At 41.2% G+C, this 19033-nt stretch overlaps 3 protein-coding genes across 7 annotated transcripts in view; 1 reads left to right on the top strand and 2 right to left on the bottom strand.

The window, feature by feature from the left end:
- Positions 1-4360, bottom strand: part of LOC106817103 (poly(ADP-ribose) glycohydrolase ARH3-like) — a 7321-nt gene extending 2961 nt beyond the window's left edge. For 2 of the 5 annotated variants that reach the window (XM_014821750.1, XM_014821751.1), the window contains exons 1-5: positions 4077-4360; positions 2317-2419; positions 1704-1914; positions 1000-1172; positions 503-681 (exon numbers count right to left, since the gene is read on the bottom strand). In XM_014821750.1, coding sequence (XP_014677236.1) covers positions 503-681; positions 1000-1172; positions 1704-1914; positions 2317-2419; positions 4077-4236 — 826 coding nt within the window. In that variant the 5' untranslated portion in view covers positions 4237-4360. Of the gene's footprint in view, positions 1-502; positions 682-999; positions 1173-1703; positions 1915-2316; positions 2420-2756; positions 2780-2889; positions 2927-4076 lie in introns of those variants that run through there. The other 3 variants (XM_014821754.1, XM_014821752.1, XM_014821753.1) reach the window with 3 other exon arrangements.
- Positions 4361-4525: 165 nt separating this feature from the next.
- LOC106817104 (dyslexia susceptibility 1 candidate gene 1 protein homolog) lies at positions 4526-12242 on the top strand. Its single transcript, XM_014821756.1, has 10 exons — positions 4526-4713; positions 5087-5237; positions 5548-5681; positions 5978-6203; positions 6570-6682; positions 10063-10163; positions 10630-10710; positions 11259-11331; positions 11648-11753; positions 12022-12242. Exons 1-10 carry the CDS (start codon positions 4591-4593, stop codon positions 12138-12140), a joined length of 1227 nt encoding a protein of 408 aa, XP_014677242.1. The 5' UTR covers positions 4526-4590; the 3' UTR covers positions 12141-12242.
- A 1194-nt stretch (positions 12243-13436) lies between these two features.
- The window catches only part of LOC106817102 (probable peptidylglycine alpha-hydroxylating monooxygenase 1), a 10395-nt gene continuing 4798 nt past the window's right edge, over positions 13437-19033 (bottom strand). Inside the window, exons 3-10 of the mRNA XM_014821749.1 lie at positions 18801-18888; positions 18362-18474; positions 17952-18032; positions 17067-17261; positions 16386-16462; positions 16054-16107; positions 15005-15054; positions 13437-14663 (exon numbers count right to left, since the gene is read on the bottom strand). Coding sequence (XP_014677235.1) covers positions 14498-14663; positions 15005-15054; positions 16054-16107; positions 16386-16462; positions 17067-17261; positions 17952-18032; positions 18362-18474; positions 18801-18888 — 824 coding nt within the window. The 3' untranslated portion in view covers positions 13437-14497. The remainder of the gene's footprint in view (positions 14664-15004; positions 15055-16053; positions 16108-16385; positions 16463-17066; positions 17262-17951; positions 18033-18361; positions 18475-18800; positions 18889-19033) is intronic.

The following is a 19033-nucleotide window of genomic DNA, read 5'->3' as shown; positions in this document are numbered from 1 at the left end:
ACAGCAATTGGAGTTTTTTTGGGACAGGGATTTGCACAGATTTGACATTTTCGTGTTCACAAATTGAGCGTTTTTTGGAGACAGGATTGACGAATTGCCAGTTTTGTGGCTTCACAAAATTGAGTTTTTGTGGGACAGACGGAATTGACAGAATGAGTTTTGTGTTCACAATAATTGAGTTTTGTGGGACAGAGATTGAAAGAATTGAGTTTTGTGGACAGGGAAAAACGCCCAGCTTGACAGAATTGGTTTTGCCAGTGGCGGGCCCGCCCTACGACCCCTAAATTTTGTCCGGTTTTGTACACATAATTAACCTGTCCTGCATGGCGTCCCATAGTGACCTGTCAGTTAACATTTGGAAGTAGTACATCGTGACGTAACGTTTGGCCACACGTGGAATTTATATATATATATATATTTTTTTTTCAAGCTCTGTTAATCAGCATGCTCCTATGGCTTCAACTGATCTTTGTAAAAACCCAAAACCGAAATAAGAACATACCTAGAACGTGTTTTATTTTTATACGTGGCACATCTCCATAACTGATAAGCGTCTTCACCTTCTGCAGGTATTCTACATAAAAAAAATCTTTGCTGGATGGGTCACCTTGGGTTTTCACATCTTTAACTTTAGCTTCCTCTTCCGATGCCTTCGTAGCTTTGTTTGCATCATCGAGCTTCCTAGAAAGCACATGGATGAAAATTACCTTTTAAAAGCTAAACACACTTAATACTTTTGTTTCAAGATAGTGTGATTTTGAACAAACACATTTTGTCATTGTTGCAGGTATTGCAAACAACCTGTCTTGATAGTGTCTATAGAAATATATGCGTGTGCAATTTTTTTTGAGCCCAAGCTGTCTGTGATTACCAGCTACTATTACACCATGCGGTTAATGAATGTATATGGCTCACATCATATTTTAAAAGACATTTGCTCTTTTCAATTTCCTGCCTACAACAATGATAATAAGTTCATGGTGACAACCATGTACCGACCCTTCTATTTTCTTCATCTTTTCTTGCAAATCTTCAACAAATTTTTCTCTGCTTAGACGAACACTCGGCGCATGTTGATGTGTGAGAGCTTGCTGCACGGCTAAGCACTGTAGTATAGCACCATTATAGCCTTTCTTATTTGTGTGGGTGATTAAAGTACTGTCTCGTGCAATCTGAAACAAACAAACAAGTACGTAAGTGAGTGTGCATGCATAAGAAAGAAAGGCAAGAGCATGAGAGAAAGCCAGTGAGAAAGTAGGTATAGACTTGCCCATGGCCATGTCACTCGGCACACACTCACTGACGCACTGACTCACTCACTTACACAGTCTCTCCTTCTCTCTCAATGTCTGCAGTATAAGTCATAACAGGGGAGTGCAAAATTGTCACTCGGCACTCACTCATTGACTCACTCACTTACGCAGTCACTCCTTCTCCCTCAATGTCTGCAGTATATGTCATAACAGGGGAGTGCAAAATTGTCACTCGGCACTCACTCATTGACTCACTCACTTACACAGTCACTCCTTCTCTCTCAATGTCTGCAGTATATGTCATAACAGAGGAGTGCAAAATTGTCACTCAGCACACACTCACTGACTCACTCACTTACACAGTTACTCCTTCTCTCTCAATTAATGACTGCAGCATACCTCATTATAGAAGACTGCAAAACTTTAAGGAGAGTCTATACCAATAGATACCTGGATAAGTTTCTCTGTATCATTCATTGCAAAAAGTGCTACTGGTGCTATTCGCATGCCTCCTCCATTGCCATAGGATCCAGTCCCACCAAACTGCTCCCTCGCTGACTGGTACACATCCGCGTATCGATCCACATGCAGGTCTTGGAAAACCTGGACAACATTGGCTCCGTAGCCTCGGCCTGGATTCTGGAAGTACTCTTCGGCAAACCTGAACAAATGATGTAGCCTCCTTTGTACTTCCAAATACTTTTGTACATCAAAAACGTACGTATGCACTGTAGAACAGTTTGGGTATGGTCAGTTTTATAAAAACCTGCAGACTGCATGGTTGTGGAACAAACTATCCCATGTGTGGCTATATTGTACTGCGGATCTAATATGAACTTCCAAAGCTTGCCAATTTGACAGTCTGGAGGGAAGCCTTTTTTAACTTTACGTGTTGTAGATTGCAATAAGGCAGTACATTTTATTTGTTCACAGAAATAGATTTCCTATCGATATTGCTCGGTTACATAGATAAGACTGAATATACTGCGTACATGTATCATGACCAAATAAAAAAAACTTGCACAAACACATACCCCCATGCACTTACGCACATTTACTTTACCTCATAGCCATGTCTGATGCATTAAATGCCTTTTTTGAAATGAGTGAATCAGCCACAGATCTTGTCATGGCCGTATCGTCTGTATAACTGACCTTGTTTCCACCTGAAATATAATAAAACGCACTGTGTTACCACATTAAAGGACAATTGAAGTCAAATTTCATAACTTCTGTAACGTTTTTATACATAGATTTATATTCAATAACGTATTCAATTTCAAATCTGGCGCCCAATTAGTAATAAACACAATAGAAATAACTGAATAGTAATCTAGAACATGTGACGTCACAGCCCCATGTTGAGCGACGTCATTATGTAAACATAGTGTGTGCGGTGGTTAAATATTCGATGTTTTTTGTTATTTTTCATGCTCATTTATCATGTCAAGACACAAACATGTAGCCTGTAAATGTACTTATATTCATGTACATACATATTACCTGCGTGGATAATGCATTCACGGTATATGTACATGACTTGCCGTGCGTAGATGCATGTACATGTAGGCCCTACAGATACATGATTCTGACCGAGCGTGATAAGCCCGGTGATCAGTGTACTCGCATGACTCACCTGGTCTACAATAACCCTGGTCTTCTCATTCTCATGGCAGCATATTATACATTCAGGTGGCAGGTGCCGTACTCATTAATTCACAAACACCACAAGAACAGCAGTATTTGTCTACAGTCCTATCGGGTACCGAAGCTTCCATTCCGCCATGTTGTGACTGTTCTGATTCTTGAGAAGTTTGTGCCGACTCTTTGCGTTGCTTTTTCAGACTATTCTCCTCAATTTCTTCTTGTGTATATTCAGGCTCAAACCTATATCCACCTGGTAAATCACTATAAATATCATCATCTGAGTATAATCACTAGAATCATTGAAATTATCGCCGTCTGTTTCCATCTTATACACAACACTCAACGTGCGTTAGCGTGGCGTCGCTCGATCAACATGGGGCTATGACGTCACATGACCTAGATTACTATTCAGTTATTTCTATTGTGTTTATTACTAATTGGGCGCCAGATTAGAAATTGAATACGTTATTGAATGTATTTCTATGTATAAAAACGTTACAGTAGTTATGAAATTGGACTTCAATTGTCCAATATATCACACCTGAGGCTGTGCCCTGGAAGGGTGGCTTGGGTTATAGTTCTATAGAGCTAGGGTTATAGCAACATTGTCTGCCCAGCTCTATAATATATTACTGCGTAGTTCTTTGACTTTGTTCTGAGACAGGACTATGTACAGAATTGTATGAGTGCATCCTGTGTGAGACTGCTATAGTAAGCTCACCATAGTAAATTATACTCACAAAATTACTCACCATAGTATGGCACGAAGGGTCGTTGTAGTAACAGGTACTACAGATATGTACCCGAGGTAGTTTTAGGTTGTTTAGTATTATGTTTATATTTTTATATGAGGTATGTTTAGGGTTAGGGTTAGGGTTAGAGTTATGGTTAGGGTTAGGGTTAGGGTTAGTGTTAGGGTTAGGGTACACTTCTGTAGTACAAGTCTGGTACACTTTGTGTATACATATATGTACCTCGGGTACATATCTGTAGTACCTGTTACGACAACGACCCCTTGAGCCATAGGCCTAGTATGATAGTACAGAATCTACATTACAGAGTGAAGCCTGAAGGGCTACAAACCTAGAGCAATCTGTCTAGTTTATGGGCTACGCTGACATATCAACGTGTAGCAACACGCCACTTTAACAATAGTAACGAAGTAAACACAATTACGTCCAGTTTTGCCGGCCATCGAGGTCAAGAAATTGCTCAGATGCAGCGTATCCACGAAGGGTCGACACTCAAAGTCAGCACCTATACAGTCACCGACTATTGCGCCTACTAAACTTCCTATAAACCTTGAACACATGGTTTTAGAGTGCCTAGTACCCATCACCGGAATCCGATAGATCAAATCCAATACTATAGTTTCCACACATACGGAAACGTAAAAACACTATGTATGTTTACAATTTTTATCTGTGTATCAAGAACGCGCGTTCGTAACTTCGTAGACATGGCCTGACGTAACTGGTCGATATTCACTTGCAGGTTGCTGCGGATCCGCCAGGGTACGGAATCGTAGGAAAAGTTAGACGGGTTACCCACTCGTTACATCGTTGTTTAGTGAGGGTGAAAAGATATGTTACTCATCTACCGCACAGGCTGAAGCGCGCGTACCTAGTGATGGTGATGCCGTTAGTTTACCCTATATTTTTACAGGAATGGTGTAATTATTGAAGCTACGATGCCCATCATTATAAAAGATTTTGCTTGGAATGAAGATGACGATACTGTTAACATAGTTTTGCCATTAAAAGGTGTGAAGCCATCCAAAATAAGCATAGTTTCCACAGACGAATACATCAAGGTGAGTCACTGAGTGATTCTGGTCTTGCAGCGTTACTAACGTAGCCGCAGGTGCGGTGGGCCGTGCGTTTAGTAAACGGTTTACACTTTCAGGTAATCCATCATGATCAGGGAATCACAGTTACGCTAAGAAGAGGGTTAGTGATGATAGGATGTGGAACTTGACTGTGTGAAACTGTTCTTATATTTACTCTCACATCATGTAATGTGGTCAGGTAATGTACGTGTCTCGTCAAAATTAAAACAGGAATGTTTAGGTTTACCGTTTAGCATAAACCACAATTTAACTTTTAATAATGCCGAGAGCTGGAATTTTGTTTGTATTCAAATTTCAAGTTATTTCTCCATTAGCCACATGTCATTGAACTTTTCAGGTCAGTTTTCCGCCGTATCTGTTTGAGATTGTACTTCATGCTGCTGTTGACGATGACAGGAGCAAAGCAAGAGTTGGAAACGGCATTGTGCAGTTCTCATTATTTAAGCAAACCAAGGGTCTGTGGACGCATCTCACTTCACCTATGTTCGGTATGTACATCGTGTGGTAGTTGTGGTATTATTATAGTAAGTATATCCGTTTAATGTAGGTGGTGTACCACATATGCCATATATGTCAATACAATTCTAGGACTTTGAAGTAAAATTGACCATACACATTGGCACCTTGTACTGTTGCTACAGTGTGAAAATCGTAGCAGAAGATTTTTTGTAAAGTATACATGACCAAGCTCCTTTACTCAGAACCAAAGTGTGTATACAGAACATTTTTGTTATCTTGTTTGAATGGAATTCTATTGTTGGGATGTTCATATCACTGTCATGGATATATACCTCTCAGATGATAAGGCACAGCTCACGCAGAGGAGAGAAGAAGCATTAATATTTGAACAGAAGAGAAGTGAGAGACATGCTAAGGAGAAAGCTGTGAGAAAGCAGGAAGAAAAGCGATTTGCAGTCCAGAAACAAATGCAGGTGTTGCCTACTTGTAATTATGCATTCAATCTGTATATTTTTTTCATCTTAATATGTATCGCTTACAACACTTTTGTGCTCATACATGTATGTCACATGCGTAATTGTCCCTAATCGAAGAAGGTCAACCAGGATTGAGTGTATATAATGAACACACAAATGTATTTCACAATGATTTCTCTTACCTTTCATTCATCACTACAGTTAGAGCAGGAGGGAAGAGCCAGAGAATAGAATGTCCACCATGTCCGATATGGCATGGTAGCTTATTCATTTTTTTTTATTCATCACTGTAGCTGGAACAGGAAGAAAGGGAAAGGATAGAAGCAGTCAAGGAGCAGGAACGGATAGCAGCTACACAAGCACTGGAGGTTATGCGAATACGCGATGCAGAAAGATACCACTCTGTGGCAGAACCTTTGGACCATACGAGCAAGACACCTACTCCATCTAGTGACAGCATTTCCAATCCTTGTGATATGAAAAGAGTTTCAGCAGCTGTGATGCAGAAGTCAAAGGGCGGTCAGTTTCCCTTTGCCAACTCGAACTGGTCATTGTGAAAATGGCAACTGTTATGTGCCCCACTCACATTTTGAAGTAATTGTGGAGAAGCAAAATGCTTGCATCTGGGTATATGGTTGATAATGTTTTTGTATGTGCATGATGCATTTTCACTGAGATGGGATGCTAGAAAACTGTCATAAACTTTTACTTTCATGTTCAGTGGCATGAACCCAATAAGTTTATGTATATTTTAGAAATAGTATATTGATGTTGTGCATGTCACACTCATATATATTGCAGTATCACAACTACGCAAATGGATAAAACGTTTCGGTTTTCTTTTTTCTTTTTATATCATTACGAAGTAAACCAATTTGTTTTTAGCACCACGTGTGACAGAAGCCAGTGTCCGTCCTGCTGGCACGATCTCAGTGACATTTTCACCTAGGGTGTTCCCCACGCCGACACGCGAGTCACAAACGCCCCTGGAGGAGGAGGTATAGCACAAAATGTGGGCAGAGCCATGCAGTGCCCTGCGCATAATAGCGGAGAAAAACTAGAACTTAAAGGGACAGTAGCCTCTAGGATTTTACTGCATACAACTGTACTTACTGTATAACAAATTGTCTATACCCACACGTATTTGTTACCAGATACCTAATTTAATTGTTATAATTATTCCCACATCAACGCTACGAAATTTGAAGCGGCGCATGATACCCGCCGCGACCGTGCTGCCACCCCGAAAAGTTGCGTATTGACAATTTTATTTTGCAGGTTACAGACTGAGGGCTAATCACAAAAGTGCAATTATATTTATACCTAAATGCATTTAACCGAACGATATTCATTTAGGGCAAATTTATCCATATTATAACTGAAACTATATGTCGTTTATAAGAAAATACAATCCTTTTGCTTTGAGAAATTAATAAATAAGAAACACCCTCGGTCTGTAGCCCTTGGCTGGAAAGTGGTTTGCGCAACTTATCAGATCGTGCGCTTTGAGTGGCGCCACCGTCGTTGTAATCAAACTGTAGTCGTTGGTTTTTAAAACATTTTTAATAATATTTCTAATGGTGATTGAACATGAATTTTTATGTAGCGTAATTATAACCTAAATTAGCTGAAAATAACCGCTAAACCTAGAGTAAACTCTCCCTTTACATGGCTTGAAACAACGCTCGCCCCGTCTCGCCTCGAGCTAGTAGAAATTAGTAAGGCTAGTAGAATAGTCTTGTCTGCCGCAGCCCTGTGTGGCGAGTGGAATTTTAGCCTCATCTGACATAGTCAGATGGGCAGCTTCTAGAATCGCATGATGGCGTCGGCGTGTGCGTTCCGTTGCGTCCGTGCCGTGCCGTCCGTGCGTCGTCACAGTTCGGGCACGAAATCTTAACCGCTCGACGTACGCGTCACGATATTGCGGACGTGCGGGGTATCCGAAAACGGAGTTGGATGTCGTAAGCTGGGGGGGCCAAAGGTCAAAGGTCAAGAGGTGTAAATAAGGGCGAACAGTTCACTCTTAACTTAACAGGATATAGGGAGCAAATGCAGAAATTGCGGCACAAATCTAAACGCCCTCGGACTCGGCTGCGTGATAGTTTCGTGCTATACGCATCATGGTAGGAAAAGCCATCACTGTGCCGAAATGGAGCCGTCACAGGTCAAAAGTCAATGGGGCACAGGGCCAGATTTAGAGCATTTTCTGAGGCACATGGCTCTGACGGAGCGATTCGAAAAAACTTTTTTTTCAGCGCGTGACCTAGCTTTTTATGGGGCTTATTATGAAAGGACCATGAAATGCTCCCTTCTGCTGACACTGCGAGAGTAAGTGTCGGATACCTTTTGCAGCCTGCTAAGAGGAGGTTAAACATGTGATTTGTTGACTGTTAACAAAGGAGCTGAACGCTTTTGCTATAAAGCCCCCTGCCCCACCCTCCCCCTTCCCCTCCCCCACCTTCCCCGCCCCTTCCCCCCACCCTCCCGCCACCTCCCCCACCCTCCGCTACCCTCCATTTCGACTGCGATAGTGGGCCGTGTGCCTACAATGATTGTGTACGCAACTGCGTGTCTGCATATCTGCCGACCTAACAAATGTGGTATAGCGTACGACTGAAATTTTACGTTTATAATCGTTAGCAAGCAGAACCTCAGATGAGCCAGACGCTCTGCGGCGCTCTTGTTATATCATAATGCGCGCCGTTCATTTTACATACGGCCAGGGTTGCACAAATACGCTGCAAACGTACATGTCCTAGACGCATTGTCTGGCTTCCTTAGATACAAAGTATAACAATCACGTGTTTAACAAACACTAATGTTTCGTTTATTACACAATGTTTTTTAACACAAATGTTCGTGTCCAATTTTCAATTTTTACTCATCTGTGATTGACACAGGTGTTAGATGTTAGTAATGTTAGTAGTCTTATTTCAGTACTATTAGTACACATTAGTTAACTTCAATGTAAGTTTCATGAATAAATTTCATGCAACTTTTACATTACTATTATTATAGTGCATTGATCGCCAGCATCATTTACCACTTACGAATATTTTATTATCTTCAATATATCACAGAGGCAGATAAAGAAGGACGCTTCCTTTTACTTTATCTAGAATAAAGAAAGACGCTTCTTTATCTGCTCTGATATAATGAGTGAAACAATGCGGAATGGCCAGGTCTGCTGTCACTGCAATACGTACAAAATGTACATGATTAGGCCTTTTGCTTTACAGCACTGAGCATCACGTGAGCAGAGCGCATGCAGCACATGTTTAAATAATATCCGGACAACCAAAACCCTTGAGGGACAACCATGTCCTCCGGGACAACGCCAAAAAAAACCTTAAAATTGAGCACTGGTATAGTATATCAAGGAGCTAATATACACCTAGAGTGTACAATGGAAAAACTGGGAATAGCTGCTATTTTCACGGGCAATATATTCTACTGAGGCCTGTGGGAGGCATGATTACGCCTCCAATATCTCGGCCTAGGAGTATCGTAGAGACAAGCGGTTGCTCTATTTTAGAGAGCAAGATGCTGCTTAACGCAATACCATGAACTTATTCTAGAACGCCATACAAAAGTAGAATAATATTGCCGTGAAATGGCACTATTTTCCGCGTTGTAACACTCTAGGTATTTATTAGCTCTTGATATATAATATATATATTTATGTATATTTATATATATATATATATATATTATATATATATATATATATATATACTGAATATATGCGCTGAATCTAAATTTTCACAGTCAGGATTTCGCAGAATGCATCTCGGAGCGTCTAAAATCAAAACCCAGATCCACCCATGCACCTCACCTCCCCCCACCTCCCCGCAAATGGCAAAATTTTACTCACTGCGTAGCCTCAGCGCGGCACTTCAGAAAAGTAAGGGCTGGGAGATATTTTTAAGGGCTAGTAGATTTTACAGGTCACTAGCCCTGCTGGCTAGTGAACATTTTAGGTTAGTTTCAAGCCCTGCTTTAATAGAAGATGCTGATGAATGTAAATAAGTACTTGAGTAGTGTTAGATAGTTGTTGGCTCTTTGTTCCGGTGTTGTCATGGAGATGATGCTGCCATGATTTTTTCTACGTTGTCAATGTTATTTATTGTGTTCCTTTCGAAAAATAACTTGGTGAATAAATTTATAGAAATTTTAAGAGAATAATAAATATTTTATAGAGAATTAATAGAATGTAGAGATTTTGTCATAATGTACTGAGTACCATATCTTGGTAAAGGAATGAGCTGCTGGGCTCACATTCTGTATTTCAGAAGACATGAAGTAAAACATTACCCGCATGAATTAAAAGTGACGACTCTATTTGTGTGTACTCTACATTTTATTCTATATATTTCAGTGGTTGAAGAAGCAGGTAGAAGCGAGGAAGCGAATTGAGGCAGATGACATGGACCTTACAGAGGAGGAGAGGGATCCTGTGTGGCTGAAGGAGAAAGGAGAGTGAGTGAACCCAACATACAACGAGGCAGACAACACAGCTTAGAAAGCACGTACATAATGTGAAATGGTTATGTGTAGATGGAGTCAAAGCCAGACGCATAGATTTTTTTGGTTAACCTGTCACCTCAAAGTCGCTGTGTTACGTAGCTACTGTGCAATCTCTAGATTGTGAAAGCAGGAACAATTTATGGTTTTCATGATTTATGGTAGCCTTAAATCCGTGTTTAATTAATTTTGCTGTCAGACACAGGGCAATTGTGATTGGAAATTGTCAAACTGGATTCTTTTAATCAAATGTCCTAGGCATTCTAAAAATCTGTGTCAACATCTATGATTTCTCCATTTAAGTGGTAATAGCACATGTGGTCATGATCCCTCTGAGATCCATTTATTGGTCGCTTTGCCTGTAATCAGAATATGTATATGCATGGTGCATGACATCTGCTCATACCTCTCCATGTTTCAGCTCATTCTTCACACAAGGAAACGTAGAAGGCGCGATCAGTGTTTACTCCCATGCCATCCGCCTAAATGCTAAACTGCCAGCGTATCCTTATAAATGAACGACAGCAGATATATAGGTGACAAAATATACAAGTTGTCTTCAGTTATGATTATGCATGCAGGTGGTGTTGCAGTTGCAGTTAGGGGTATGGTATGACAGATATTGTTGGTGTTAGACAGTTAGTATCACAATTATGGGTAAAGAAAGCATAAGAATTATGGTTGGGGTTGTTGTGATTTTTGGCTCCTTCGCTTCTCCTATTATCCCGTTATCTCTCTTTCTTTCTCTCTCTCTTTCTATCTCTCACTGCTTCTATCTCTTCCTCTTTCTCTCCCTCTCTCTCTTTCTATCTCTCACTGCTTCTATCTCTTCCTCTTTCTCCCCCTCTCTCTCTGCTCCCTCTCCCTCTCCCTCTCCCTCTGCCTCTCCTTCTCTCTTGTCCTCTCCCTATCCCCTACTCTCTCCTCACGTAATTTTTGGTCTTGTAATTGAATTAATGCTGGTGTAAAGTGTAGTACTGGGAATCAGTCTTAATGGAATTGTTGGAGATTTACATGAAAGATTAATTGTTCCTTATCAAACACGATCAGGTTGTTTTCCAACAGAGCTGCCTGTCACTTATTGGTGAGAAACTTTCACAAATGCATTGAAGACAGCTCCAAGGTAGGTCTACTATGACCTCATTCCCATGTCTTTTGATAAACTTTTCGCATCAGCAACCAGGTGACAGCACCTCATGATAGGCAACATTGAATGTGGTAATTCCTGTATAGGGCGGTGCCCTGAAACTTTTTTCTCCAGTTTGTTGTATTAATTTCTCTTGGTGGTTTTACATAAAGCCATTTATAGTCGTCAATAAATCGAAGTGTAATCAAAGTACAACGTATTATAGCATGGATGGCGTAGCGGTTTCAGTCATACAAATCTTACTAACCCTCACAGCACTCACATTCCTAATGTGTGCGATTTTGTTTGTTAGGCTCTGGAGTTGTTGGTGCCCCCAGTGGAGGGAAACAGAGAGGCACGTGTGAAGGCGCATGTACGACGGGGCACAGCATTTTGTGAGCTGCAACTATATCCAGAAGGTAAACCTTTAGCTGCCTACATACATATATAGTCCCTAATTAGACACAGCTAGTAAATGGCCTGGGTTACTGTACGGTGGTAAAGCTTTTCTACCGTTTTCACTGCTAAATGATACGTACAGAAATAAACAATGAGCACCCACTAATGTCAGTAAAAAATGTGTAATGTGTAATGTCAGTAAAAAATGTGTAATGTGTAATTTCAGTAAATTTGTGAATGTGTATCTTGTGATGATGCTGTGAGGGACTTTGCTGTATTTGCTTTCAGGCCTCATGGACTATGACGCGGCTCTGAGCTTAAAGCCAGATGACAGCGAGCTGAGGGCAGACACCTCGCGCATCCGCTCGCACATAGAGACAAGCACCGGGTACAATGACAACAGCTAACGACAAGGAAGCCGTCTACGTGAACGACCAGGTTCATTATAACAGGAGTAGATAATAGAGAGGAGTGTGACATCAATAAACAAGGGAAATTTGTCATTTACTAGCCTTATAGTACCTACGATTTACTACGCGTAACTCATCGAACTTGAGCTCAAATCGGACACAGTACATTCGCCTATCATCGTGCAAAATCGTTTCCTCGTAGACACCCGCAATCCGGAGGTACAGCCTAAAACGTACGACACGATTCTCCATTCTTTGGCCATCAATCCAACGCCATTGCGCGCCTATAATTCAGACAAAAGGCAGCAACACTGCCGCGCAGTCGCTGTGTAAAGCCTGTGTTTGCTCTCTCGGAATGCGGAATGTGGCGTTGTGGCTCGCGGGGAGATTTGACATCGACGCAACACTCGACGAGCTAATCATGCGGTTGGCGTGCGTGCGTGAAGGCATGCCAGCTATGTACAGAGGTGGCCTGTGTAGCTGTGTACCGGGTCAAAGGTTATCTCGCCGAGTGTTGATGCCTAATCTCCCAGCGAGCCACATGCCTCGCTGAGTTAGCAATAGCGCGTTAGGTAGCTGCCTTTTGTTTGAATTATAGGCGCGCAATGGCGTTGGATTGATGGCCAAAGAATGGAGAATCGTGTCGTATGTTTTAGGCTGTATCTCCGGATTGCGGGTGTCTACGAGGAAACGATTTCGCACGATGATAGGCGAATGTACTGTGTCCGATTTGAGCTCAAGTTGGATGAGTTACGCGTAGTAAATCGTAGGTATTATAAGGCTAGTAAATGACAAATTTCCCTTGTTTATTGATGTCACACTCCTCCCTATTATCTACTCCTGATTATAATTACCCACTTTTAGTGCTCATTGTTGAGCGTTAATAGGCGATTTTCAGCAAACCTTTTATGTGAACTTATTCATAACATTTTAGCTCTATTCTTGCTGGCATATACTTTGTTGTCATCATGGTTGTTGAGAATAATTTGCTGCTGTTGTGGGGTGATGGTATACAGTAGACTACCATTGATGTACCTGCAGCCAGTTTGTATTATGCATGCATTTCCAACACATTTTGCACAGTTTAAGCATTACATGATTTAACTTTCAACATCTGAATCTGTTGTGTAGTATGTTACCTCCACAATTTGTTGTTTTGCCATTGTGATTATGATAAGTTACAGTTGTAATTACTCAACTGAATACGAGATTTTTCTAATAATTTTCTCAATATTACTTGTAAACACACTGAAGTTCATTTACATTTATATACAAAAAATACAAACAGTGCAGTTGGCAACACAACTACAATAGACGTTTAATTTATACATAAATGTAAAGTACAGCATACATTATACAGCATTGCATTGTGAAAACAAATACATTTTCTTCCATTTGCTTGTTAATGAATCCATCAATTTATAGCTGTTAATGTAATTTTTAATGTAGCAATTAAACTAGGCAAGCAATACTTAATATGTTAATATCATTCAACACAATATTTATATGCTAAACATGTAATAGAATGTTTTAAAATTTTAATATGAGACCAATGGCTGATTTGCTCATGGTAAAACTTCATTTTGCAACATATACAAATAAATAAATAGTATCCTACAATACACACGCATGTATATATATATATATATATATATATATATATATGATTTACAATTATAACAAATGTTTCATTGGTGGGATGTAAATATATAGATTCCATATATGTTGTGCACTAAATAAATAGCTAACTCTTGTTCATCTTGCTTGCAACCTCAATAATATCAGGATACCACAATAAAATAATGAATCAACGATCAATGAGTTTACTCTGGTATCAACCTGTTACTCACATATCTTCACAGACTGCACATTCATATGAAATTCTTGTGTGAGTAAATTCTCAAAGATTCCATCTTGGTCGCTACCATGTGTCAGTTCCTCATGACACAAGATAGTTCTTGTTGATCCTATGGATCAGGGTGCATGATTACACAAACTATTGGTAGATCAGTTCTAAAAAATGCAAGTACGTGTGCATATGAAAGCTGGCAATAAGCTGGCTCATAATTTACATTAGTTGCTAGGTGCGGATCCTTGCAAGTTTAATATGTCATTCCAACGGAATAACTCGATCTCCGTGCATGCTTTCTAGGTGGGTGCGTAATTAAGTATTGCAAATCATATTTGCTTCAATAGACATCACCCTGACATGTACGCTTTTAAGTTATTAGGCACGAAGTTAATGTAACATCAATATTCAACTTCCTCCCCCCCCCCTCCCTTGACCCATTGAGTCGACAGCTCTCACACACTAAATGCTTCAACTAGGCTCCACCAGATGGCAGCACTCGCGACTAGTCCAATGTGCTGGCGTCGGCAGGTGCTTCTCCGAGCTCGGGCACGCTGCTCCAGTAAAAGCTGGGTGGCCCGCTCGTGAAGCAGTTGTTGCGACTCAGAAGTCGATTGTTGTCCACCCAGTACATGATGTAGAAGTTGCACATCTCATCGTCCATGCCGGCCCTGCAACAGAGCGAAATGTTCTCATTGTGGGTGCTGCATCATTAGCGGTTCCTAAACTATGGTGGCCCACCTATGCAGCCAGGTATGTGGGACTTCACAGTAAATAAAGTGAATTATTCCAAGGTAAGAATACTGTAGATTACAATCAATTCAGTGAATAGTGTTAGATAACCTTCAATTGCAGTATATAATTTCATTAAAAATGTTTCAGAGTTTAGGATTAGATGATATTAGAAGAACATCTGTATCTGTTACAAGTACTACTGTATTATAAGCCGCACCTTACACTGTATTATTGTTATATTCATCACATCTGTTAGCAACCATGAGCGGATACTTACCCAACTTTTACGACTTTGTTCTCGTTGTTCATCATGGTGCAACGTGCGGCCTGAAATGAGGAAGTGCAAATGTCAGGAACACCGGCAAAACGATATCCAATTTGACCAGCCATGTCTGCCTAGAGCACATAACACATATTGTCGTATGGTCTGGTCTCTGACAGTAGACGTCAGTGCAATGGTAATTAATATTTTTATGATAGAGACAGTAAATTATTTACTGATTTTGTAATAAGGGAAATAATAAGCTAATATAATAGTGGGTGATATATTCCAATTCACTAACGTGAGTTAAGAATCTAATATAATATCTTTATAAATCTAATTAGATTTGTATGAGTCGTCATTTCATCACATTTAGGGAAGGGAGATCATGTCTATTAATGCCTTCTCATATACAGGCCAGCCCTCGCATTAGTAACAGCTGGAGCTGGTATAACTGGTCTGAACTGCTGTGGCATACATGCAGAAGAGAAGCCCTTGGTCTTTCAGGAGAGACTGAACAGGTAATTTATTCCAACCAGTTATCTAGTTGATAAGGTGATAGGTAATACATGTTGTAAAAGCATGATCACTCAAGCAGGGAAAATATACAATAACATAGGAAGTGAAAACCTGGCTGCCTTGCATCAGAGCGTATGAATCGCATCCACTGCGCTAGAACACAGTCACACGTGAGTAAAATCATGCATGCGTCAAAATACTCACGCGTAATATTTTCAGCGTTTGCCGCACACGTGAGTAAAATTACTCAAGGTATAAGTGGTAATGCAGATAACGTGACTGTGCGCAGCCAATACTGGGCGCACAATGATTTAAATGCATGCGCTGTGATCACCAGTGTTGAGTAAATTTACTCAGCTCACGTGCACACTTTGAGTAAAATGACGCATGAGTCAAAAATTATCAAACACGTTTGATATTGAGTTTCTTGATGCATGCGTCAAATTACTCAACGAAAATCCACCGCACACGTGAGTAAAATTACTCACGTGTGCGCCGGGCTTTATGGTTTACATCCTGCACCACCTAACAGGCTATACACTCACCACAATATCGCCTTGCTCAATGGTCATTCCAGGCTTATTAATCAGGTAGAACATCTGTAATAAACGTTGAGTGAGTTATAAGTCACATCGCACGCTTCGTCATTGCTGCCACTGTGCAACTATTTCATCGTAACGGTTGCGGGAGCTATGAGAGTGAATGATGAAAAATCGATTAGACAAGCAATCAATATGGTTTGTGATAAAACCACCTGCAGGTTTCCTCACTGTTATCAACGTTACTAATTTAATAAATATGCGAGTAAATTAGTTGCACTAGAAACTATCTCTCTTGGAAAAAATTGGAAAGATATAGGCTCGTTAATCTTACAAACCTGAGGCTTCTGCGGATCTCCCTTTCCGATCTCCCTCCATTCTCCATCACGGATATCGTATCCTGACACGGCAGTGCCTGCAAGATACTTATCAAATACATCCACTCTGTCGAGTTTGAGGATCAGATAGTAACATGCACACCGATCGTCCAAAAACCTCAAAATATGTGTGATGTAGAGTAGCACAACATGCACGTGTACTTGTATCTGCTGTTGCTATGGCATGTGCTCACAGTTATTGCGCACATGAATTAACAGTACCCTGGTTTAGTGATGTACTTAACTGGATGTGACTTAACTTTGCATTCCTCAATCCCCATCCTATCCCATCTGCTGCAACCCACTTCCCCCTGCTAACCATGGCTGCACCCCATATCGCCATCCCAGCTCACCCCGGCTGAATTCAATCCACCACCCCTTCTAACTATAACTCTAAATCTACCTTAAACCAACTCTAACCGTCACATACTCCGAGCTGGCCAACCCCAGGCACGCCTCGCCTGACCCCATGATCTCCTCCCCCCTGCACTTTACCTCCTGGTTGAATTCACTCCACTAGCCCTACTAACTCTAACTCTACCTCTTGCTCTAACTTTGTCTCTAATAAATCGATCTCTAAGGCTAGAATGCCTTACCCCTGGCCCACGACCGCCCCGCACCCCCCCCCCCCCCCACACTCACCGTGGCTGTGGGTGTGGGTCCTGTACGCGAACGGGTGCATGACGATGTCGTCCTCGATCTGACACGCCGTCTCCATGTGCGTCTCTGCGTGTGGCGCCAGCTCCCCGGCCGTGCCCATCAGCAGCACCCCGGCTCGCTTCGGCATCGGCGTCGTCGTCGCCTTCAGCACCAGCCCCGAGTCGTCCATCCCTCCGTCTGCACGCGAGGATAGCACAAACAGGGTTAGAATCATGAAGCTGTTTACCAAGCAGCGAGTATTCATTGCCAGAGAAAATCGGCAGACAGCAAATTTAATCACTCAGGCAGAATCTTGGGTGCTTTGCTGTGGTTTATTAGGAATTTCTTGGCGGCGAGCGCATTTTGCCGACGTTGAGAGCGGGCAGCAAATTGACGATTGTAACCAGGAAAGCTGCTGCTTGCTGCCCGTAATTTTGAACCCTGGCATGTAGCAGACGAATGTGGTCGCCGATGCCGCCGCGCCCACGCGCGCGAGTAATAGTCGGACATGGTCCTATACTTAAAGACTCTATCTATGAGCCTGGGGACCGTAAATCCCTCGTGGCTTGGATCGCCACGTTTTGGCGGGCCCATATGTGGTAATGGGAAGGTAACAGAACCACTGAGAATGTAAAACACTGTATCACACCGCGTAGTCTTGTACGTGTGAAGGGTCACGTGGTGTGATCGAGGTAGTTGGAAGATGGCGGAATAAGAAGTGGACGAATAAACTATGTGTGTTATCTTTCACTCTGAGTTATGTTTATACTGGCGTGTTACAAACACACTGTTGTTGACAGAATCTATGACAGAACCTAAAAGAAGCTCTTCGATAATAGCCTAATGCGCCAACCAGGCTCAATTCCCTTATTTTCTACCAGTACTCACTTAGTTTCTCAGGATGTGCATAATGCACTTGTAGAACAAGGTACTGTATGTCAGTGTTTCCTCCAACCTTGAATCCAACACCTGAGCATGAAACAAATTTGGTTAAATAGGTAATAACTAACAAGATGAAACAGAGGTCAGTAGGTGCTATTCTCATGACATACTATTGCAATTAATCTTATGACAAATGACAAAATAACTGTATAATCTAATATGACATTATTTCGCAACAGCACAGGCTACCTGATGTGCCATTCTCATGGTAGAGTTATACTACTAAGATTACCCTTGCACTTAATTATTTATAACACAATGGCATTGCCAAAATATCAAGTTAGCATATAGCTACAGTAACTCTAATCAATGTTGTTGCACAACAGCACAGACTACCAGAATTTATCTCTACTTACCCTCTGGCAGTTCTAGCTTGGGTGCATCCATTGCCCATGCATAAATGATCTGGTTACCCTTAGCACAGGGGGGAGCAGAACCGTAACCCTTGTCTCCCATCTCATTGCAGTTCCTACAGAGAGAGTAATAAAGTGATGGGGGTTACAAGGCATAAACATTTCTGCAGCCCGTGATTACATTATTAAACTAAAGAGAGGAAGGCAAATGCAGATTTCAATACAATTTTTAGCTAAACCATGTTTTTTACGATCCTACATACCAATCAACGTTACTCAATAGTATTGAGAGGTTAATAAATTAATTATTAAACTTGATTTGAAGACAATCAATAGCAGTTGGTGTTTATTATAATGAATTGGTTGATCCATTGCTTGTATGGCAAAAAAGGTACTAGCCTACATTCATTTAACCCTAGCTTTAAAAAAGTAACACTCTCACCAGACATCTCTGGAGGACCCGGGCTGCATGCAACCAAATAGCAGCATGTGATGGGTAATGCCTTCATAGTGGTGAGGCTCAAATCCCACTGTGTAGTGAAAAATGCATTTTAATCAGGGTTTTTAACTGAGTTTGCACAAATATCGCACTGTCAGTCATGGCTCAAGTAAATCACGCTGTAGCGTTTGTGTCAGTTCTTATCATAATGCTACAGCTGGAATTAAACAATCAGA

The sequence above is a fragment of the Priapulus caudatus genome, unplaced genomic scaffold, assembly GCF_000485595.1.
Source record: "Priapulus caudatus unplaced genomic scaffold, Priapulus_caudatus-5.0.1 Scaffold1596, whole genome shotgun sequence".
NCBI classification, from domain to species: Eukaryota; Metazoa; Priapulida; class Priapulimorpha; order Priapulimorphida; family Priapulidae; genus Priapulus; species Priapulus caudatus.
This window is presented reverse-complemented; position numbering and strand designations above follow the sequence as displayed.

What these genes read in the sequence shown, in the direction of transcription:
- LOC106817104 (XM_014821756.1), top strand. Translation starts at nt 4,591, where the DNA reads ATGCCCATCATTATAAAAGATTTTGCTTGGAATGAAGATGACGATACT. An exon ending in CAGTCCAGAAACAAATGCAG is followed by an intron (nt 5,682 to 5,977) that starts GTGTTGCCTACT and finishes TCATCACTGTAG; the next exon opens with CTGGAACAGGAAGAAAGGGA. An exon ending in CTAAATGCTAAACTGCCAGC is followed by an intron (nt 10,711 to 11,258) that starts GTATCCTTATAA and finishes AAACACGATCAG; the next exon opens with GTTGTTTTCCAACAGAGCTG.